Below are 24155 nucleotides of genomic sequence, written 5' to 3' on the forward strand. Positions count from 1 at the left end.
CAGGCTGCCTTTCAGCTTGGATTTTGTTCGTATTCAGTTATAAATTAGAAGTTGACTTGCTTTTTTTTATTTTCTTTTCCTTTTGCAAAGTGATTCTACAGATTTCTACACAAATCATTCCCTGGTTGGTTTGCTTCACTTGAGAGTTAGACTTGAATCACCCAGTCTCACCAAGTTGCTTGCGCATCTTGAATTAAGTAGCACATGCTCACAGTCATGCTTCAAGACTCCTTTCCTGGGCCTGTCTCTGCAGTTGCAGAGCCCCACATGGAAGGCACTACCCAAGGGTGTTGGATGCATGTGGCTGACTTGTCAAGGGCCTGGGTTTCTTTTAAAGTAAACTAAATCCTTCTATTTGAGAGCTGTTGTGCATTTCCAGGAGCTTTTTGCATGTGTAGAGCATAATTCCAGAAAGATGTTACTGTGTAACCATGCTAGGGGGACCTCCCTCTCCTTGTCATTTTGTGCCTAGATCGGAGAAGCTCTATTTCAGATTCTTTCCCCCCAGCTCTGCTGATAAATATAAAATGCAAGGACACAGAAATGGCTAAAGTGCAGAGGTAGACACTAGGCATCAAGCAGGATGACATCTGTGGTTGATAGGAATTCCGTTAACAGAGTGCAAGTGGTCTGATGAGGAAGGGGACTGGAGGCTAAGGCAGGGGCTGGGGAGTGTGTTTTTCTTGCAGTAACCTCTCTCCTTGTTCTCCTCCTTCTGTCTTTTCTAGGCAGGACAGGGCTGCTTGCTGATCTCTTGCCCAGTTTTGCTGTGGAGATTATGCCAGGTATTCAGTCATTTCGCCCTTCAATCACCCAGTCCTCTGTCATCTTGTCTGTTTATCCTTTTGCAGCATCTTTATGTGGTGTACATTTCACTCGAATGTGTGTTTTACCTGGGGATAAAAAGAGAAAAGCCTGTCGCTTACTGGGAAAGTGTGTTGGGTTGAGATCTGAGAGAGCTGATGCTGGGAGTTGGGGGAGGAATGGCCATGCTGGGAGCCAACATACAGAGATGGTTGATGTCATGCCAGGATCAGTGTGAAGCAGAAATGCCAGCTCTGTTCAGGGGAGGTTTTATATCAAGCTCTCTGCTCTCCCCCTGCTAGCACAAAGGTCACGCCACTCCAGCCTGTGAGACCTCAGCAGCCTCGTGTGCCCATATGGCTTTGTACGTCAGCTGCTCTTGTGCAGTAGTAACTTCCGCGCCCCAGACGCTATCCTGCGGGTACCATTACAGCCATCACCACAGATGGTAGCACAGGAGGTGCTAGAAATAGAGCACTGGTTAGTAACCCATCAGTGGCACAGCCCCTCTTGTGCTGCATGGTCAGGGCATTATCTAGGTAACACCAACTGGTTGGACCAGACATGGAAGCTCTGTGCCCATGATAAATCCCTTGCTAGCCAAACTAATGAGAGCCACCAGTTCTGGCACTCCTTGCAGAGGAAACAGACTGTGCATCAGATTGTCCTTGAAAGGGAAAAGCTGTGGGAACATTTAGCCCTTGAGTCATCTGATCATCCCCTGATGGTGCCCAAGGAGTGTTTCTTTCACACGTTTGTGCAACAATGCAACTCCACATGAATGTGTGAAGCTATATTCAAGTCTGTCCCAGAGATGCAAATGGAGAGAAGGCAGACACTCCCCCACCTCCAGTGTAACCCAGAGGTCCCTGGAAGTTCAGCATGGCAGGAGAGGGCTTGGTCTTTTCAGCAGAGACAGAATTGATTCTCTGTTGCCAAATGCTTTTTTCCCCCTGCTATTTACAATTTTATTGAATGGGCATAAAATTCTTGTGTGCTGGCCAGGTAGCTTTCTGGTACCCTCACTGCATGGGTATAAACAAGGAGAAAGTGTAAAAGGCAGCATCAAACCACATTTCAGCTGTTAGCATTGCCTATTACCTGAATAAACAAAAGCAGATGCTCCTGCAAGCTGAATACAGTAGTTTCCAGGGAGTGAGGGCACACAGCATTTCACTTGGTAGTCATTTGAATCTCAGGGTTACACAGTTGTATCTGGAACTGGTTGAAACCCAGTTTTGTGCATAAAGGAGGAGCCAGCAGGCTCTTTTGCTGTTTTCTTAATCTCATCAGAGAAGCAAATGGTCTAACTTCCTGTGAAATAAAATCCTTCCTGATTCATAGGTCCCTGTCACTGGGACACTGATTTCGAACATCCACTCCTGCTGCTGAGTATCTTGCAATGTGCAATGGACGTACTAACCTGACCCCCTTTTGTACTCCTAGAACGTTTTCAGGTAGACCACAGATACACTTACAATGGGCTTGCTGTTTGGTTTTTTCCTTTACCAGGCTTTTATCCTTTATGGAGTGATGTGAACTGTTCACTAATAGCTCTGGAGATCTGACATCTGAGCTTCACTGCATAGCTGTGGCTGGCCACTTCTGTCATGCAATACTATTTCACCACCTTCTCTGTATCAGTGATGGTTGTAAAGAACAAGATGTGAACATGACAAAAGAAAAAGCCACTGAGCTGTTGGCCTGCTCAGATTGGCATCGATTAGGAAGCACAGGACTGGAAAGGATAGTCTGGCTTGCTGTCTTGCTTTCTATCGCAAGTGCCATGTAATTTCATCCTTTTCATAAGCTTAGCAAGCTTAAGAGTAGTCTGGGTTTGGCCTTTCTCTCTCCCATTGGATCGCTTTCTTTGATGTGCTGCTTCTAGCTTCCATCTGTGTTACTCATAGCCTGTTTATGCCCATTCATGTAAGACCTTTAACTATAATACCTGATTTTCCTCCTAGCATTCATCCTCCTAGCATATTTACAGGCAGCTACATCTGCTCTCAGCCTTCTTTTTAATAGACTAATGCAGCAAGCTTCAGCTCTCCTGCTGCAAGGCAGGCTATTGAGTCCCTTCATCCCCTCAAATCCCTGCTTTGCATCAGCTCCAACCTGAATTCATCTTTCCTTGTACGAAGATGACCAGAGCTGTATAACATCAGTAATGTCAGATGAAGTTACATGGAGGCGTTGTATGATGGCATTAATATTTCCTTAATGCTACTGGAAATTCCTCCTCTGTTGGGCATAGGATTACATTTGCCATTTTTGTGGCTGTATTGCATAAGTGGTTACAGTTGTCCTATGATGAAATAGTATACTGGATCATCTCTCTTGTTTTTCAGTTGTTTCCAACTAATGAAGTCCTCTTCAGAACAGAAATTGTTCTTAATCTTTGAACATGTGACCTTGAAAGTATCGCAGCATACCTTGAAATTCACTATATTGCTGCATTTCATGTTTCTTATTGCAGGCCTGAGGACAACTGGCCATTTCTATAACATATCCTAGTCTTCACCTTTAGTTACAATGCTTCCCTATCTCTTACCCTCAAGATACATTAACACACTCTTATTTTCTGAGTCAAGGTCATTCATGAAAATATTCAATAAGATAGCTTCTAGAACCAGCACTTGAGGAACTGTTATCAATCTTCCCTCAGCTCTTACTTTTCCATTCATGAATGTTTCCCTCCAGCCATTTCCTTACTCATTAGCTGAATTTTTCTCAGCATATAGTAACTTCACAAAAAAAAAAAATTATTCCACAAGGACCAAAAGTACCTGCAAATTTAAATGAAATTCATCTGTTTCAGCCAAAAAAGAAAGAAAATATTAAAAAAATATAAACCATTTCACTTGACACTTCTGAAATGAAGTGTCTTGGTTTGTAAATGCCAGACCTTTCACTGACATTTTTTAGAGGAAATTTTAAGTTCTAGATTAAAAATGGAATTTAAAAAAGGGAATTGTTTGTAAAAGAGTTAAGGAAAACTCCAACAAAGCAAAGACTTTTACTTTTGTTCAAACAGAATGCTGTGGATGAATCAAAAATGACACCTCTTATTTTTGTGTTTTATGAAGAAGTAGAAAAAACTTCTGTTTTGATTGTTCCAAGTGGAACATTTTTCCTTGACTTTTCAGCTTAGCGACGCAGGTCAGAGGTGCGCTATTTTTCCAATGTGGTTCTGTGCTCACATTGCAATCCTTGTATCACTACTTCTTCATCTTAAATAATAATGTACCAGGAGACCCTTCAGTGAACGCTGGACTTCTGTTCAGAAACAGTTGTCTGCTGCTTTTTTTTCCTCTGGGCTGGGGGTAAACCCTGCCCCACTGCAAAGCAGTCCCACCACTTCTTTCTTTGCTTTCTTACTATCTTACAAAGGTGGTTGAATAACCACCTGCGTACACCTGGAGTCTTTCCCCACCAGTGGTCTGACTTCTCGATAGGTTGGCGCATCTCTCTGATGTAAAACCAACTCCAGGCCTCCTATACATTCAGAGTCTTGAGATTTCTTGGTTCGGAGGTGTTCACTGACCATTCCCTTAATCCAGCAAATTCCCATGTGGCAGTATGTGCAGCCCTGTGCACACAACCCTCTGCAAAGTGCAGGGTGGCCCGATACAGAGCTGCCCCAGCATGGGCTGGGCACCTGCTCCCACCACGGCTGCTGTCGCTGCAGATTTCCCAGCAGCAAAGTTTGAGAAACCTTTTCTCGTTCCCCTTCCCATTCAAATCCCATCCTGGTTTTTGTGGATCAGCGATTCTGTGCTTTCACTTGTTTTTCAGCTGCTCCCTTTCGGGGCCTGGCAGACATCATCTGAGGCTTCAGTGGGGAAAAAATTAAAAAAAAAAGTGGTTGTTAGTTTTCCTGGCTGGCTGCAGCGCCTGAATAGGATGTTCATTCGGCACATTCAAGAGAATAATTGCATGCGTGGGCCTAGTTGCGAAGGGGCAGGCCTGGCTCATTTACTGGGCTATTTATAGCATGCTTTTCACCACCATTTGTCCCATTAAAACTAGAATGTGGGTAGGGAACAAACACACAAGCAGGGCATGAACATGGCCGGGAAGAATGAGTCTTTGATGAGATCCAAATGCTAATGGAGCTTGTCCTGCGGCATTCGTACAGGTCTGCTGTGGGGTGAAGGGTTTCTGTGCTGGGGAACCAGAGCTCCTGCCTCTGTGCTGCGTGCTGCTCAGCCAGCCAGAGACGTAGCAAGAAGGTAACACCTTTCTGTAGCTCCATTTCTCACTGTCATGTGCCATTTCTGCTCTGACACAGAGGGGGACATATTCCTAGACCTACAGGGAGTTCACTTCTATTATTCACCTGTCTGTTTTGCCCCTATGCTTTCCGCTGGGAGGATGTTGCTGACGTTCCCTTCCACAGTGATTGCAATCCTGTAAGTATCTCCCTTTCTACCCTTGTTTTTCAGAGTGGGTCTTTGTGGGCCTGGTGATCCTGGGGGCGTTCCTGTTCTTCCTCCTGGTGGGAATCTGCTGGTGCCAGTGTTGCCCACACAGCTGCTGCTGTTACGTCCGCTGCCCGTGCTGTCCCGAGTCCTGCTGCTGTCCCCGGGCGCGTGAGTGACCCTGTCCAAGCCTGGCACAAATCTTCTCATGCACTTCTTCCGCTCTCTGGCAGAACAGGAGGAGAATCTGCTAATATTGCTTCCTTTGCCCTGAGCACTTTCCTTGACTAAAGCACTGGTTCTTAGGGGTGAAGCATCTGACCTATTGCTCAATGGCTGAGCGCTCAAAGTGAATTACAAATGTAATTCCCCGAGCCCTCCCTGCCTCAGCAGCTGTGCCTGCTTTTCCAAAGTGTCACACTCCCCTTCCAAAGTTGTTGTCATGTCCGTGAATGTTCTGGGTCAGAGCTAAGAGCATCCTGAGAGGTTTCTTCCTGGCAATGCAAAGCAGCTGCCCTCTACAACAGTGCAAAATCCTTGCAACCTAGCAAGGTTCCTGGTTAGGCTCGGGGAGATCTGTCAAGTTTCATGAGCCTCTTCCCTGCTACTTGAGTCATCAGTTGTTTTTAAAGATGAACTGCCTCTAAATCATGGCAGTGGTAATGCCGGCTGTAACACGCTGAATGTTCTTCAGTTGCTGGGCATCTTGCAGTGCTCATCTGACCCGCTGTGTGCATTGTTTAAACTCCCCTCAGTGTCCTTTGAGGCTTAGAGAAATTCACATTGGTCCTTGTAATTTCATTTGTCCAGTTGTCTCCAGCTGGGTTGTCACCAATGTTGGTGATATGCAGGTTTCGGCCATGTGCCATGTGGGTCTGTGGGAGGCTGGCGTGATGCTGACTGCTGTTCTTTTTCTTTTTCAGTGTATGTAGCAGGCAAGGCAGCAAAAGCTGGGTACCCTCCTGCAGTCTCTTCCATGCCAGGTCCATACTACATCCCCAATGTTCCTGTAGCTGGTGTCCCGTCTCCTGCTGTGCTGGTGGATAAGTCGCACCCCCCTCCCTTAGCCCCAAGTGACTCCAGCGGAGGAAGCCAAAATGGTAATTTGCAGTGCCAGGCACAACATTCAGTCCTCTTACTGGGAGCAGGGCTGGGAAAAGGAGGAACGATTGTCACTGATAGAGTGGTATGAACAGAAGAAACACAGAGAAACTGCATTTTAATCCTGGCTCTGACAAGGACATTTGCATCCCTTAGGGCCACAGGGTCCAACTTTTCTAGTGCCATCAGCACAGTGTCAGTTTGTGGGTGCCTAATTAGGTCAGCAGGGAATGGGAGGCCAAGTTCATGCCTGGGACCCCCCTCATTACTGCTACGAATGTTTACTTGTGGAAGACAAAAGGATGAAGATGATTTCAGGGGAGCAGAGGCAGTGGCCATTTTCCCCTTGGAGCTGATGCCTTGCGAGCTGCTCTCTCTTGGTAAACTGTTCTTCCTACCCTCTGTAGGACACTGCTTGCCCTCTGGCAGCAGTTTTTGGTGCAGCATGTTTTACTGTCCCCATGGCATTTTGGGCACAGGGACATGCTGCCTTGGCTTTTCTGCCCAAGAGCATTTGGGGCTGGACCCCCTTCCCTACCCGACAGAAGTCAGTAGGTCATTTTTTTTTTGTTCAGCCTTTGCATTTGTGAAATGTGAGTGATAAAAAGCTTCTAACTAGAAAGGAGTTGTAGATCAATGTCAGATGTGGAGTATCAGTATGATGACTGTATCTTGGTGAGGGTCACTTCTGCTGCAAAGGAAGCTGCTATCAAGGACAAAGAGGGTAGCTATTTAGCCACATGATAGCATTTCAGGATCAGAGTGGCTGACTAAATTCAAACATGCTGCAGCAGAAGTGACTCACCAATGTAGAGTCACCATACTGACACAGTATGTTTGCCATTGGTCCAGCCACATGTCTGATTTCAAAGCACCACACTAATTATCAATTCTTAAATTTGATAAGACACTTCAGAAAAAACAAGATCAAGTAGCGTGATCAAATAATTAAGCTTTTTGAACAACCCTACACATCCTTCTGCTGCCCCAGTCAGTGTATTAACCTTTCTGGAATTACAAAAAGTATTTTACTTCAACAATCATACTTTTTTTTCCCCACTGAAATCAAAACAGAGCTCTGGAATGGAGCATTTTGCAATAGGAAATAAATCAGTCACTGATCCAAAGCAGAACGTATCCAATTCAAAAACTTTTGTCAGAAAGTGATGAATGACAGCCCAGTGCTTAATTTTTTTCTCCTGTGAAAAATGTCACTGCATTTAGAGCATGGTGTTGGCTGTCGGAGCTCCAGGGATTTTTTAAGAGTCAGATCACAGCCCCAGTCTCATCTCTGCTGTACGTTACTAGCAGAGCACAAATGCAGAATGAAAAACTGTGGATGCATTTGGTAACCAAATGGAATGGCTCTTAGCATCCTATGTTCATTACACAGAAAGATGCATTTATTATATAATTCAAATCAGCTGGCTGGACTTAATCCCTCGACTCGGGACTTGACAGGAAATACTATGTATTGCAAAGAAAACCATTATTACAGAGTTTTAACTGTTGTGGCAAGACAACAGAGATTCTTAAGCTTTTTTTATTTTTAATTAGTATTTTTTGCAATAATATGGACAAACCCTTAGTCTGGATCATGCACCTGTTATTCAAGGTGTTCCTTGAACTATGGAGCTAAGAAAGGGTGATACCCTGCACTCTGTTCCTTTCTCTTAAAGTCCTCTACAATGCCAGAATATCCCCTAATTACAGGCTGTAGAAGAGAAGACATTATGTGGCCATTCCAAGCTACTTATTTGCTGGTTGGCCAGATGGCAAGCTAAACAAAACAGGTAATGGTTGAGTTTATTATAAAGGCCTTTTCTCAGAAGGAGCACTAATTATGGTCTCTGTGTCCTCCACATAGCCAGTCTGATCTGAAACTTGCTATCTTTGACACTTCAACCTTTCTGTCAAGTTTATTTAAAAAAAAATGGGATCAGAAGTGCTGGGGGACAGAGATTGGAGGATTCTGTAATCCTGGCTGCCAGGCTAAAAAGGACAGCCTTTGCCCTACATAGTTTCTGTGCCTATAAGTGACCCCTGTGAGGTGACCTAGTGAGCAACCTCACGCATGAGGACGTTTAGAAAATTTGTCTAGAGTTACATAAAAGCCATGTAACAAAGCTTCAGTGAAGTCTAAGCCTAGGAACTCCATCCTAAACTTAGGGCTGAACAGGGAGAAAACCCCAAACTTTCTTATTTAGAAGAGCATTGGCAACACATAAATTAGGATGTATGTTCTCTCTATTTTAAATGCAGTGGTTACCTGGAGACTGTTGCATAGATTCCTTAAACCATGCACACAGGGAAGCTTTTGATCCAAGAGCTGGACTCCAGACCTTTAATATGGAAAGTGTGTAAGGATGAGACATCATTTACTTCCTAACCACACTTGCCTGAAAAAAATAGTAGTGCTGTCCTTTCTGAGGAGGGAAACAGCTTACAGTTTTGGCTGACTTGGTTCCACCCACAGAAGAGTAAAAAAAAGTGTCTAGTTAAACACAGATTAAACATTAGAAATATATGAACTGTTCATGAGAAGAAAATATGGTGTAACAGGGAAGACTGTTCCATTCCCTTTGACTTCACTGAATGGTTCTGGACAAGTGGTTAATGTCTCTGCATCTTTATTCCCTTATAATTAAGATGGGCTTAAAAATATTCAAACCTTATTAAAGGGTTATGGCAATTTACAGATGAAGAAGGGTGTGAGGAGGAAGCAATAATGTCTTTGGTTCTCACATGAAGGAGTAATAAAGAGATTTAATAAGTCGAACATTCAATATCATTGCAAGAAGTATTTAATAAATAAATGTAGAGACAAAATATGCTTCGTCTATAATGGAAAATACTTTTTATGAGCTGTTCACAGTCAACTTTGCAGATTTAAATCCGAAGTTAATTTCTAGATGCTTACAGAATTAACCAAGAAATTCATTTGCCTTTTGATACACAACTGCAATAGCAAGTCGAGCATGAAGCCTAGCTAATTCTCCATCAGTTCCAGGAGCTATAGATGCTGCCTAAATAGATATTAGGCACAGCCTCAGTATGAGTAGTGGTTCTGGAGAGACAGTGTGGAAGCTGCCTGTTCAAGTTCCGCAAAGGTTATTAGTAGGTCAGAGTAATTTCCAGCTGATGGTTGTTTGCTGGCGTGTGTATAATGAGGTGGCAGCTTAGCTGAGCTTCTAGTAGACATATTGGAACAAGGAATAGCAAGAGGCCTCTTTGCTGGCGAGGTACCAGACAGAGGTCAGCCACAATGGTGAGGTGGAGAACTCGCCTTGCTGTTGCTTGTGCAGTGCAGGAGGAGGAGTCATTACTTCTGAGGGCAGTCAGTCCAGCCCCTCTTTACAGCAGCAACCTTACTTCAAGAGACGTGATGGTCATCTACTTCGGAAGGCAGAGGCAAGGTTCCTTGTATTCCGTAAATCACTGTGTGCATTTGCAGTTGTGGTGCGCATATTTGTGGGGATAATAAAACACAGCTAAACTCCAGACTGCTGTCAGTTAAGCTATCTGGAGACACGTTGGAAGCAGGACCCTGATAAACCCATACTACATTTTAATATCTAATACCTTTCCAAAGTACAGATACACGAGGTAATATTTCAGGATGTAGTTACTTACCTTACATGTGCACAGTCAAAACCCACAGTAAAGCACCGTCCTCCTGAAGAAATTTGCGGGATTATTACAGGAATCATTCTATGCATTTCTATGGCACAGCCGTTTCTGAAGCAGAGCATGGTTATTTAATAGTGCACAGACACATGCACAGCAGTTTAGGACAGAAGGTGCCTAAGAATACCTCTGCCAAGTCCTTGTTCAGCCCACACAGTGCATACTATGCAATGTACTACCAAACCCATATGTTAGTAGCTTGATGTATCGGGGTGTGGGATAAAACAGAAAGAACAGGTTGGCTCAGAACCACCGTCCAAGTATTTAAATCGTGCCACAAGAGGAGCACTGGTGCAACACTGCCGTATTCACACAAAGGAACATACTAACCCCATGCAAGGCAGACAGGTTCCATTTTGTAGTGCTAAGTGAATTGTCCTCACAGATAGTTCTCTAATGAGGCTGAATTTGAGGGTTGTAGTCCTCTTTTGTGCTTAGACCTGTGTTTCTGTTAATCTTGAAATAGCCCCAGGCTGAGGCCTTTCTTAAATAATCTGCTATAAAAGCCTTATTTTCTTCAAAGTCCTGATCGGTGGAGTTCTCTGCTTGCTGACTATAGGCCTACCTTGAGGTAGTCAGGCCATTCATAGGGTTAGCAGGTAAAGTGTGCATGGAGCCAGCCTGCCAGAGTTAGAGTTGCTGTGGCTCCAGGTGTGTAGGGGCTTCTTTTCTACGTATAGGAATGTGGAAAAGTCAAAAAAGCTGTCCAGACTTCCCCTGCAAATGGAGTAATCCCAGGAATCAAGCACTTTATGTGTTAAGACATAACTTTTCTGTAAAATAAAGCATGTAAAGAATGCCAGAGCAGGCAGTTTCACAGTTACCCAGTGACCTGATTGGCCCATCACTGAATTCAGTATAAATCTTAAAGCAGTGTGATATGCTTTGTGGAACTTTCTGTGTTTCCTTCTGTATTCTCTGGAGCTTCTCCGACCACATGCTCTTCAACCTGTGTGAGCAGAATTCGTAGGGATGGAAGGGTGGAGTGGTGCTGCAAAGTGACAGCTCCCAAATGCTCAGCCACCTGCTTCCCCTGCAGACTGAGAGCTTATGCCCCTGCTGCAGAGGAAGCCTGATGTTCTGGGACTGCTTCTCCCATACCATGATGAATCCTTTCTGTAGTGCTGAGGAAGGGAAAATGAGTGCTACTTTTCTCTCTGCCATCCTCTGTGGGAGGTGGAATCACTCTGTGGCAATGACACCACTTGATGCATTTGGTTGTACAGATTGGGCATTTCCAAACCATTTTTGCTGTTACTGCAAACTTCATAAATGATGCAGCTGCTCACAACTTCACATCCCACGTTACAGACAAATTTCTTCTGAAGCAAGGACTGACTCACTCTGTTTTGGGAGACGCAGCCTACCTGCCTGCAGACGTGAGCTTAACTATGGAAGCAATATTGTCAGAAAGTCTCCTTGGACTTAAATGTGTTTTCCTCTTATGCTTTTCTTTTCTCCCTAGCAGTGCGCAAAGGGTACAGAATCCAGACTGACAAGGAGAGGGACTCCATGAAGGTGCTGTACTATGTCGAGAAAGAACTGGCTCAGTTTGACCCAGCTAGGAGGATGCGAGAACGATGTGAGGAGCAAGCATGGTTTGATTTTTTTTTTCACTGACCTGAAAAAGACTGCAAATTCATAGTTAAAAGTTCACTGGCTTTGCCTCGGAGCTGGCCTCTAGGATATGATGTCCAGGATATGGAACTTGGGGCAGATAAAGTCTAGCTTTTAGGCATCTACAGGTACATTCTGATTTTAAATATCTGCTGCTTACCTAATCATCCTTAATTAGAGCAAACAAGGTGAGGGATGCTCAAATGCTCATGAAAATTGTCCACTCGGATAATTAAACTTTTGGATCATCAACATCTGAAAAGCCAAGTCCATACTCACGCCTTCTGCAGCCTGGTGTGATAATAGTCTGGATATTGTCTTCCCAATTTCTTTATGTCTTGTAGTGTGGTGCCTGTAAATTCCCAGCATGGTGAAATAGGAGAGGCATGATTTTATTGAAAGCATATTTTGTGGGCTGCAATGACCACAATGTGGTTTGAAGGGTGCAGAAAGGTAGTTTGGAGTGGCTGTTGCCCTGCAGAAGGAGCAGGATTCAAGAAATCGGGCTATCGTCAGATTTTGTGGCACTGGTCAACATAAGATCAGAGGTGGCACATGCATCAGTACTAACAGCTTGGCAGTCAGAAACTGCAGGTGAAGTGGAGGAGGGTGGCGAATAGGAACATGATGCAAACTCAGAACTGAGCTTCTGTGTGGAACTCCTCATTGTCTTCTGATAGCCTCTTGCAAGCTTTATTTCCCTAAGCAAAGGCTGAGGCTGCACTTAATGGATGTCAGAATACAAACTCAAATGAGGATCTTTCCACATTAGGAGGCAGAGGTGCAGTGGTGGGACAAGGTGGGCTTGCAGTGCTGCTCTTTGTCCTCCAGCTGTTCTGTGCAGAGGACAGCAGCAGGCTGGGGGCTCAGTTCCTCTGGGCAGCATCCGACTCACACAGAGCTAACCCATATTAGGCACTGGCAGAGGCTCATTTAAAATAGATGAGTGAGATCCTGCAAATCAGTGAAGGTAAGGGCTTTAGGGAATGACACTACATCAAAGCTCTGTACAGACTAGGCATAACTAACAAATTATATATACTTCTAAAACAGTCATTGCTGAGCACACTGTCTTCTCCACCCACAAGATTTACTATAAAAAGACCTCTCCAGATTGGTATGTCAGGCCTCCAGATGTCAATGTGCTTGACAGGGTAGAGACTGACAGTGATTCAGATAGTCTCTTACTTTTTTCTTAATCTTTTTTTTGAGGGGGTTGTTTTTGTTTTAGCTGGGCAAGTCAGGCCAAAATCTAGAGCCAGCCTGTCTCACACCAGGAAAGGGGGAGGTGGCGCAACTGCTTTGATGATGTTCCACCAAGCTCGGTGCCCACCTCACGAGGGCGGAGAGCTCTCGTGTTACTGAAGCAGGGCTGAGGCGGGGATTTCTGCATGAAGGCTGAACTCCGTTATCTGGAACACAGGCATCTGATGCCATTTCTGATACCCTTAGAATATTCCACCTGGCTGCCAGCTACCAGTTCAGAGGACCTATATGTAGGTCTAACAGCAGCTCTATGTCCAAACTGAGCTCCAGGAGTCTTGGGCAGGATCATTCAAGGGTTTGGAGAAGGGCCTTGGATTCCATTTTGATTTTTTTCTAATGGAGGGCAGCTCAGCTTCTTTCTGAAAAAGCTGCAGCTGGGCTTGCCACTCTCTGTCCTCTTCTTTCTCACACATGCTATCAGGCGATGCCTATCTCATTTCTTTTCTGCAACCTTCCCTGCAGATAACAACACTATCTCTGAACTCAGCTCTTTGCATGAAGAGGACTTGAACTTCCGACAGCCCTACCGCCAGGTGCGAAGGAAACCTCTGCCTCCTGCGGGGGACCTGGATAGTGATGCTGAATACTGGGCAGGAGTGATCGGTGGGGGAAGCACATCAAGATCACAGGCTGTCTCCGATTACAGAGATGAGCGGGACAGTTTCCGGCACAGGTGAGGAGTGATGTGTTGGGAGGCAGCTGCATCTGGCAAAGCGGTGAAGAAAGGAGAAAGGACAGATGGACTGGTAGCTCTTCTCCATTGCCTGCTGCTGTGGTTCTGCTTAGCAGGACAGAGGGGTTAGAGAGAAACATGAAATCTGGAGATGTCATTAGATGAGGTTGGAATGAATCTGATTACCACAAGCCTGCTGAAGCCTACCCAGCTGGGCAAAGCTAGGTACCAGCCCCATTCCAGGTGGGATGTAAAAGCGAGATCAATAGGAAACCAAGCCACCCTTCCTGAAGTGTTATCTTGAGATTTGTAACTGATCCTTCCAGTACTTCCCAGTGCTGGTGTGCTTTCTTAGGAGTCACACCCTGGTGGTTTGGTGCAGCAAGACCTGTACTCCAGGCCTAAAGGACTGGCATTCTGGTGCCTAGAAGAGAGGTACCACATCCTTCTGTAACATACCAGCAGCCCAGTCTCCCAAAAGCAATGGCAGGGATTTCCTTCCCTCAGTAGTGGGCTGTAGTGCCAGTTCACTCTCTTTAAACCTGCTTCAAAATTGCCTTGCTGTGAGCTTCTGTAGCCAGGTTCTTGGGTTTTCCCAGCAGGACATACACCTACAAGCTTTGGGGCCAAGGAGAAGCAAGTCCAGCCCTGCATACTGGAGGACAAAGGGAGGTGCACTCTGGGGTTAATCTTGGGTAACATTAGACATGTAGAGTCTGAGCTATCCACATTAAGCTGCCTTTACAGTCAGCAGAAGGAAGCAGGGATTTTGAGGATGTGATACATCTCTTCCTACAGAAGATGGTGAAAACAAGTCAGATGATTCATGCCCCAGGAGTACCTGTTTCCCTCCATTATCTGTGAAGGCCGTTGAGGGGATGAGCACAGCTGAATCCTGCCCTCTAACACTACCTCTTCCCTCCTCCAGCCAGCAGAGATCCAAGTCCGAGATGTTGTCTCGTAAGAGTTTCTCTGTGGGAGTGCCGGCCGTCTCTATGGACGAGCTGGCAGCCTTTGCAGAGTCCTACAGCCAGCGGACCCGCCGGGCAGACAGCCAGGAAACTCGGCGTTTTGAGCGGTCAGAGTCGCACGGTGGCCGCAGTGGAGGGCTGCTCCACCAGGATAGCTCCATGGAGGAATACTACACCAAGCGTAGCAGAGGGAACCGAGAGCCGCTGACGGACTCGGATCGGGGCTGGTCATACAGCCCACCCCGGAGACGGGCCCATGAGGAGAAGCACCTGCCCAGGCTGGTGAGCCGGACGCCTGGAGGGAGCCAGAAATACGATCACTCCTACCTCAGCAGTGTTTTGGAGAGGAAATCCCGGAGCTACGACGAGAGCGGTGACCGTAGTGAAACCCCCTCAAAGCTGAGCTCGCAGCCCAGCCAGAGAGGAGGGGGAACATACTATGCCTGGTCACCACCCTCTACCTACAAAGCTGAGAAGTCGCAGCAGCAGCCACAGCAGCCGCCACCACCGCCTCAGCAGGAGGAAGGGGAGGACACCCTGCCGCCGTACAGCGAGAGGGAGCTGAGCCGAGGTCCTTCGTACAGGGCCAGGGAGCAGGCCTACCTCAACGCCTCTGACAAGAAGAGGAAGAAGGACCCCAAGAAAACAGTGAGGCCATGTCTGGTGCTCCTGATACAAATAGGCTGAGCGGGGAGCCACCAGGCAGGGGTTACTAACCAGAGTTTACGGGCAAGGGGGATATCTGGGAGGGTAGAGCCTGGAGTCCGAGTGTGGGGAACCCCAGAAAAGGGGAGTTGCTGTGGGAAGAGGGCAGTCACTGTGGGTGTAGGAGGCCAGAAAGGGGAATAGCTCCTCCACAGCTCCTTCATGGTGGAGGGGAGAGCCAGATGTGTCTGGGACTGGGGAGGTAAGGGATGTGTTTGGCATCTGTTGCCTGGTGATCCAAGGAAGTGGGAGTTTATCTAGGGTTTAGGAGAATCATGGTAGGGAAGGGAACTTACCCAGGGCTTACAGAAATTACAGGGCATTGCTTTGGCCTTGACCCTTGTTAAGGAAGGGTTGAGAGGCTCTGTTCTTCCGAACTGGGACAGAGCTAGTAGCAAGGTATGGTGTAAGAGACCTTGTCTTTCTGAAAGGGATGAGATGAGACTCCTGTGGGTGCATGCCCGTGGGCATGTGTAGGGGCCATGCATGCCAAAGGCATTCCTCAAACAGGATATCAGCAAGTGCAAAACATCCTGCCACAGTCCAGGCTAGTGAGGAACTGATAAGTTTATGGTTGCTGGGGAAGGAGACTGGCTGAAGTCTGCTCCATGAGGGAGACCCTGTTGCTAGAGCAGCTTGGCTGTTAGGCCTGAGCTTAAGTGGCATGTGTAAGAGAGGAAAGGAGTGTGAGTGGACAAAGCTGTTGCTGTTTGGTCATGTCTCTGTCAAAGCTATGTCTGTCTGTGTCCATTCCATGGGTGCTTTCCTGTTGATACTAATCTTCTCTCTTTCCTCTCAGAACGATTTCCCAACGAGGATGTCCCTTGTGGTTTGAAGTTGTTGTGGACATGTCATGTTGAGGGGCTGGACACCATGAGGTGACTGCAGTGGAAAAGATCTAGAGCAACAAGCAAGACAAGCCTCTGTGAACCTTTGCAGCCATCAGCCATGGACTCTCTTTCAATTGTTTGTTTCATCGGGGGAGCAGACACTTTTGTAAGAGACAGACTCTCATGAACAGCACTCGATATCAGAGGATCTGGGAGTCTGCCAGGAAAATGAGGCCAGGGCTCTCTTTGGAACCCTGTTTTCCAGTGCCCTCCATTTTGTGCTGGAAGGCAGCCACATCCTTACTGTCCCTGCAGCCCTGAACTACAAGCGAGGCTGCCTTTGTGCCTCTTGCCCTGTCTCGTGCAGAGAGAGGCCTGTGTGCATACCTCTTGCTCTCTCTGCCTCCTCAGTTCGCTGTTTGGATCAAAATTGTCTTCATACTTATGCTTAGAGCCTTTTCTGTATCATCCCCATGCTGGGAGGAGGCCTTGTTCTTACAGATGCAGACTGCCTCCAGCTGATGGGGCCCTAAATCGTGAAAGAAAATCTACATCCTTTCAGACACTATAGAAAAGGACTGATGAGGTGTTGCTTTGCCAAGGGCTGAACAGAGAGAGAGAGAGAATTATGAGCTGGTTTGGTCAATATATTTAGTTCTGTTCATTGTGTGATGAGAGTTGCAGGTGAGATTGATGTATTGTTTTGAAAGTGGATCAAAATAGCTTTTATTGTGATGAGAGCATGATGTGTTTTTTCCCCCATCCCCAACTGTGATTTGTTTTCATACAGTTGCATTTCCTTGCAGCTGAGCTATGACCCCGTAGAGCTTCAAGCTAGAATATCTACTCCACTGTATCATAAAGCAGTGCTCTAGCCTTGCTGGCACTCTGCTTCCAGCACCACCAGACATCTCTGCATAGTGAGTGGCCTTTTTGTTTTAAAAAAGCAAAAAGGGGAAAGTCTCAGTGAGAGGGCAGCTGTGGATCTTTATTCTGTGCTACTGGTATTACTCCTTTCTGGTCATTGTTCCCAGACACTGAAGAGAGCAGTAACAGCAATGGAAGAAGAATTAACACTGTGGATGAACACAAGCTTTGAAAATCACCTTTTTCACTTACAAGCCTTTCATTCACTTCATTTGTGACATGGTTTTAGTGGCTGTTGTCTCAGAAACAGCTGAATTTGGAAGTGAGTGCTTCACACCATTTGGAAGCCTGACATTCTGGTTTTCATAGGGTATAATGCAGTCATTTCTTTAATTTTTAGCTACTAAAATCATGATGTAAAGGAAGATGATGGGAATATTTTAAGGTCCAGTATCTTGATCCTTATTATGCCTAGAAACAACTTAGTGCCCTACTGTGTTATGGACATTGTCAGCCTCTGAAATGCCATCTTTGTTGTTACTCTGGAAATTTGGAGAGCTGTTTGGCCTCAGGTGCTCGTTCTGGCAATACTGTTTTGAATACAAGATTTATTAACATCACTGCAGTTCTCCATAAAAATAATAGATTAATTTCTGTGTTACTCCTTTGCCAGATCAGTTCACCAGGAATGCTCAGGGGAGAGGAAGAACAATCTCCGTAGACTTGATGACAGTGCAGTTTTCATGCTAGGTGAATTGATGAAGGAGTGGCTTGCTTTCCCCACGCTCCTCTAGCGATGACTGTAGTTTTGGAAATCTCAGTCCTGGGTCTTCCTGGCCAGAGAAGGATTAGCCTGTAGGGGCATACAATCATGGAATCAGAATGTGCAGGAAGGGACCTTTAAAGATCATCTAGTTCCAACCCCCTGCCGTGGCCAGGGATACCTTCCACTAGATGAGGTTGCTCAAAGCTCCAGCTAACCTGACCTTGAACACTTCAAATGATGACACATCCACGATGTCTCTGGGCAACCTGTTCCAGAGTTGCAGCACCCTTATACTAAAGAATTTCTTCCTTGTATCTAATCTAAATCTACCCTCTTTTAGTTTAAAACCATTGCCCCTGGTAAAAAGTCTCCCTCCCTTATAAGCCCCCTCTAAGTATTGGGAAGGCCACAGTAAGATCTCCTTGAAGTCTTCTCTTCTCCAGGCTGGACAACCCCAACTCTCAGCCTTTCCTCACAGGAGAGGTGTTCCAGCCCTGTTATTGTTTTCATGGCCCTTCTCTGGACCTACTCATGCAGGTCCATGTCTTTCTTGTGCTGGTGGCCCCAGAGCTGAATGCAGTACTCCGGGTGGGGTCTCACGAGAACAGAAGGAAAGAATCGCCTCCCTCGACCTGCCGGCCAGGCTGTTTTTCATGCAGCCCAGCACACAGTTGGCTTTCTGGGCTGCAAGCACACGTTGCCAGCTCATGTCCAATTCTTCATCCACCAGTATCCCCAGTCCTTCTCTGCAGGGCTGCTCTCAATCCATTCATCCCCCAGCCTGCACTGATATTGAGTATTGCCCCGACCCAGGTGCAGGACCTTGCACTTGGCTTTGTGGAACCTCATGAGGTTCGCATAGGCCCGCTACTCTAGCCTATCAGGGTCCCTCTGGATGGCATCCCTTCCCTCTAGTGAATCAGCTGCACCACTCATCTTGGTGTGGCCCACAAACTTGCTGAGGGTGCACTCAGTCCCGCTAGCTGTCATCAATAAAGATTGAACGGTACCAGTCTTAATACAGACCCTTGACGGACACCACTTGTTACTGATGTCCATTTGGACACTGAGCCGTTGACTGCAACTCTCTGGATGCAGCCATCCAACCAATTCCTTATCCATCAAATAGTCCATCCATCAAACCCCTGTCTAATTTAGAGACAAGGATGTTGTGTGGGACTGTGTCAAAGGCCTTACAGAAGTCAAGGTAGATGACATCAGTCATCCCCTTACCCACCAACGCAGTTGGTCAATCATAGAAGGCCTCCAGATAGTCAGACACAATTTGTCCTTTCTGAAGCCATGCTGGCTGTCTCTAATCACCTCCCTGCCATCCACACGCCTTGACATAGCTTCCAGGAGGATCTGTTCCATGATCTGACTGGGCATTGAGGTGAGGCTGACTGGTCTGTAGTTCCCAGGGTCCTCCTTTTTACCCTTTTTAAAAATGGGTGTGATGTTTCCCTTTTCCAGTCACTGGGGGCCTGACTGCCTGACCACCCTGACACTTCAGACAGGGAGAGTGGCTTAGCAACTATGTTTGCCAGCTACAAGCCGACTACATCTATTTGTATTATGGCTGGAGAGACTAAATTTTAAATGTTTTCATCTTTTCTCATCTTTAATGTACGTTCCTAGGAAAATCGCAGCACAGTTGACAAGAGATAGGCGGGTGGTTTCCATCTGAGGTCTCCATGGCCTTGAGAAGTCTACAGAGCTACTCTACATGCTATTTTAAATTAAACATTTCATCCCTGACATACGCAAGCAGCAAGAAATGCAGCAAGAAATGTTGATGTTGTGTTAGTCTGAAAACCTGTGGAACCCCTATGCCATGAATTTCAAGGGAGATTAGCCTCATATCTTTTCCATCAGACATCCAGCAGACCCAGGGAACATTTTACACAGAAATTTGAAAGTGCATCTGCAACAATAACTATGTCAGAAAGGGGCTGAAACAGTGACTTAACAGTCTCTGAATACCTGTATCTTTTAAATCATACTGAAAGCCAGAGCATCACAATCTTCTTCCCATTTCAGTTATGTCTGTCCCTTATCTCTGTCACTGTTTATTTGATCAAGCCCTCAGGAATGAGTTGTGTGTATTAAAAATACAAGCCTTCCCCTCATTTATTTGAATCAGTTTTGTTTGCTCGATGCTGGTACTTTAGGGCATTTGTACACTATGTGTAAGAAGTTGCCATTTATGTATCTAGCTTATAAATAAGTAGTTGCAAGCTAATTCTCTTAAGAAAACTATTTTAATTGTAGAAACAACTGTTCATAAGAACCGTCCAACATTTATTTTGAATCCAAGTACCTGGAAAAGTATTGAAAATTTCATAACTAGTGTTTCTACAAGTTTTATCAGATGATAAAAATTTCAGCCTCAAAAAAAAGAGCAGGTCTTAATTCCCTGAAGTCAGATCTGGGCAGCACCCATCAGTTGGCTCCACCTTGCTCTAAAACTTTAGATTTCATATCTGCTTATCCAAATGTGAAGAAATGTTCAGTTACTGGTAGTGTCTGTCCTCAGGCCATCTTTATTTTTCCCATTAGCAATGTGTCTGCAGCAGCACCAAATGGACCAAATCAAAAAGTGAGGTGTGACATAGAGCAGAGCTTCTATCTCTATAGCTACACAACCCTAATGACCCATGACTCTTGCAACAGAGGGGAGCAGTGGGCCAGAGGCTGAGAGGAGCCTCTTGTTTCAGAAAAGAAGTAATGTTTTGCTTCTGCACCATCTGTCAGAACACCTGCAGAATGCTGGCACTGGAAAATAATAAGCCTGATTATTATGGGGTCTCAAATTATAAATTTTCCAGAGATCAATTTTTATTGCTGGCATAAAATTAAAATCCTTTTCATACAGGATATGGATGTCTGGGTCATGTCAAGGGCACAGATGGTTTTGTGGCCTTAAAATGAAGCATCACAACAGTGACTTGCTAAGAAGACAACCGAGATGATGAGTGAATCCTGTTAAAAAAAAAAAAAAGAGCCCTTAGAGCAACAGCAGGATCAAGCATCAGTGGTAAATTTGGCTGTGCTGTCAAAAATGTGATCTGGGCTACTGAAAAAAGTTTTGACATAATGGAATGGAAAAATAAATAGCCGTGGTCATGACTTCTCAACAATATCATTATTCCTTTAAAGTACATTGTAAAAATTCCAGTGGGTGGTTTCAGTGTGAATATCCTCCAACCACTTCATTTCCACTGAAATGAAAAATTAACAAAACTAGCACTTTAAGTACTTAAAAATTTTGAGAAACTCCAACATACATCACCTGAGACAGCCAGCCAGAATTATTCAGGTCTTTGTGCTGGCATATAAGATAGGGGACTGGAACTGTAAGCATCCCAGCCTTTGTTACTGTTATTAGGTGAGAGGTGGCCATCAGCAGCATGCCCCAGGCCCATCTCGCATTCCCTGCAGCCAGCATTGGCAGCTGTGTGTGCTGAGTTTCCCCAAGAGGTCCCAGCTCCTGCTCTGATGTCTGGGTCCCTCCATAGCTTGCTGAATTGTGGTTTTCATTCTGGCTTGTGACTCTGGGTACTTGCTGTCCGTCGATCAGCAGTTGCACTGCTTTCCTGACCTTTTCCAACAAGCCCCCTCTAGCTGGGCAATACCCACTCACCTGTAACATAAGACAAATGGGTTTGCAATCACCAAAGAGACTTTTACATGCCAATCCTCTCCAGAGCTACCTAAAACTGGCCAGAGAAATTTGTGGGAGGGAGGAGCAAAGAAACTATTGAGCTTTGTGAGATGGAACTGGTCTTTTGCAGGGAGGAGAGAAGGGGCATCGTCAGAGCATTGTTTTCAGGGAGTTTGAGGAGAGTTAACCACACATGGATGCCACCACTGGGCTGTGACCAGCTTCCTCCCGTAACGGAGTGATCTGATGTTGCACAGAACAGCTTTGCTTGTCAAGTTGCTGGCCTGCTCCTACAGTTCCAGGTTGTCTTGACCAAAGTAACTGCTAAATCTCCATATACTCAGAGAGGACTATGCCTCTTTTGAACCAAGGTCCCTCCCAAATCTGCTTCTCTGAAGAGATGCAGGACAGCCCCTGAGCTGTACAAATACATATCCCTGAGAAAGAGCAATCAAAACATTTTAGAAGTCAGACCTTGCCACAAACTGTTACAGGTACATAAACACGACAACACAGTGTTTATCATGCATGGGCTATTCTGAAAATAATCTTAATGTGGAGATTATTTTGCTGAGGAACTGCTTGGAGCTATCTTCCTTTTTCTCCAGAGAGCTTTTACACAAAGATGTGTGTGAGGATCCATTCCATGTCACTAAGTACAGGGTTTGGGACGTGGAAAGCAAAGCTAAAGGGGCCTTAGCTCATTTCTTGACTGGGTCCAGGAGCAAAGAGACCTTTGGCGTAAGCCAGGTGCCTCAGATCTGACCCTATGATTCCGGAAATCTCTGTGGTACAGCATCTCCATCAGGCTATACTGGCCATATGTGCTTTCTACAACAGCTGTGACATTGAAACCACCCTCATTGTTGCTTGGGGCTCCTAAAGCTCCTTTCCCATTCCTGGAAGACCAGAAAAGAGATCAATTTTGTAATGTGACAGGATGGCTATAATTTTGATGTGATCTTAAAAATGCCAGCTGGATTACCAGCATTAGAAACAGAAAAATCTTAAGAATAAAGTTATATATAGGTATATATACTGAAGGAATGAATCTGCCATGATTCCTGTATGAATTCTCTTGTGACCTTTATAATTGCTTTTTGACATTCACCCCTGCCTGCACAGGGGCTTTTGCCAGGAGAGACCTTCATCTCCTCTCTCTTTCTGCCTGTCATTTTTTGTCATGCTTGTAATCCCTCTCTGACCCCTCTGCTTTCCTTGGCTATTTCCAGTTAACCTTCAGCCTTGTGCCTAGGGGTTCTGGTCAATTTAGATGTAGAGTGAGTGGCATTTTGGAAAAGGATGTTTTTACGCCCTATAAAAGCAAAAATAAGAGAACACACAAAACAAAATCCCAAGCGCTCCAGATATTCTCTCAAGCCCAAGAAGGGATGTTACTGGAAACATGTTAAAAATTAAAGCCGAACATAGTTTCAAAATGAGTAAGTATTGTTTTCAACCCCAGGGCAGCTGCAGTCAGAGCTCTGAAGCACAAACAACAGAAGCAAATGTGTTCAGTTTTCATTGTCCTTGGTGAGAGCAGTGGCAGAGGGAAGCTACATTTCATGAGTCACAGAAAGCAAATGAGATTCCAAGATGCTATTAGTTACATTTGAGTTTAAAAGTATGAACTAAGAGTTGCCAGGTTCATTTTAAAAGCAAAATTCAGTTCAAGGAAATGGCAAGGTTTTAATCTCTAATGCCTGCTGGTGGCTCTCCACCTCACCTGCTCATTTTATATAGAAAAATATATTTTTTTCTGCAAAGACTCTACTAGTGCTCCAAGAACAACATGTGCTCTGTGCCCCAAGCACCAAGGTGCTTAGAGTGAAAGGAGCCTCTGGTCCCTGCCTGAGGCAGACCGTCCACAGAGCACGAATACTGTCCCTATCATGCATCCAAACAGACTCGCCTTTAGTTCTGTTTCTACAAGCTACACAGTCGGAGACTCTGGGCTGGGAGCTAGGTTGTCCGCTGTTGCTGACTTTTCATAGACCCTGTTGAAAGCCCTGGCCCAGAGGTATAAATCAACAATCTGGGTTTTTTTTCTGCTGCTTTTTCTCGCCTACAACAGCCATTTCCCACCAATTACGCAGTGAGTGCATGGCTTGCTTTGCTGTACTCAGCTGTTGTTATTTTACTTAGATTGTCCTTCTTTCCTGTAATGAACTTATTTTCAATACGGGGGGGGGGGGGGGGAGAAGGACATAACAATACTCTGTATAATGAAAATACAACACTTTTATAGCTTTTTGGGATACATCCTTATCCCCAATTACCAAGCATTATACATTTGCCATGCTTGCAGTTTCAAAGTTGTTGCTTTTGAGTTGTCACCATGGAGAATAAAAGCAGGAAAAGCTACTGCCAATCTGCCTTTTTATTATCCTGCAGGCACACAATTTGCCCACTTTTTGCTAAGAAATGAGCTGTTTACATGAGTGGTTTTCAACCTTTTTTTAAGTAATGGATGATAAACTGAACATTTTCCAGTGGAGCAGCAGAGCCCTTCATAAATTTCATACCTAGCTCACAGGGTAACATGTATGAGCATGTTCTGCCGAGCCTCCTTTCATACAAGAAATCCCTGCAAGTAACCCATGGAGCCACAGTACTTCACAGGAAGGATAAACTCTCCCCTGGTTTTTCAGGTCTAAAAACTTTTTCCCTGTGGATTTTACTAGGAGACTTTATCTTTTTCCTACAGTCATGTTCTTCTGGCAGTTTGACCCCTTTGTCCTTACATCTGCAGTACTCTGCACTGATGTTTTCGTCTCTCA

The 24155-nt window shown here is 45.3% G+C and overlaps 1 protein-coding gene across 5 annotated transcripts in view; it reads left to right on the forward strand.

Moving 5' to 3' along the window:
* Window positions 1-24155, forward strand: part of ILDR2 (immunoglobulin like domain containing receptor 2) — a 109746-nt gene that overhangs the window by 20400 nt on the left and 65191 nt on the right. The window contains exons 4-10 of one of the 5 annotated variants that reach the window (XR_007509001.1): window positions 729-785; window positions 5253-5399; window positions 6152-6328; window positions 11482-11598; window positions 13362-13572; window positions 14501-15191; window positions 16048-17859. Coding sequence is in view for 4 of the 5 variants with exons in the window: in XM_049824337.1 (XP_049680294.1) it covers window positions 729-785; window positions 5253-5399; window positions 6152-6328; window positions 11482-11598; window positions 13362-13572; window positions 14501-15230 (1439 nt within the window). In the remaining variant the exon portion in view is untranslated. Of the gene's footprint in view, window positions 1-728; window positions 786-5252; window positions 5400-6151; window positions 6329-11481; window positions 11599-13361; window positions 13573-14500; window positions 15260-16047; window positions 23739-24155 lie in introns of those variants that run through there. The other 4 variants (XM_049824334.1, XM_049824337.1, XM_049824335.1 and 1 more) reach the window with 4 other exon arrangements.

This window comes from Accipiter gentilis, chromosome 21, assembly GCF_929443795.1.
Source record: "Accipiter gentilis chromosome 21, bAccGen1.1, whole genome shotgun sequence".
Classification (NCBI taxonomy): domain Eukaryota; kingdom Metazoa; phylum Chordata; class Aves; order Accipitriformes; family Accipitridae; genus Astur; species Astur gentilis.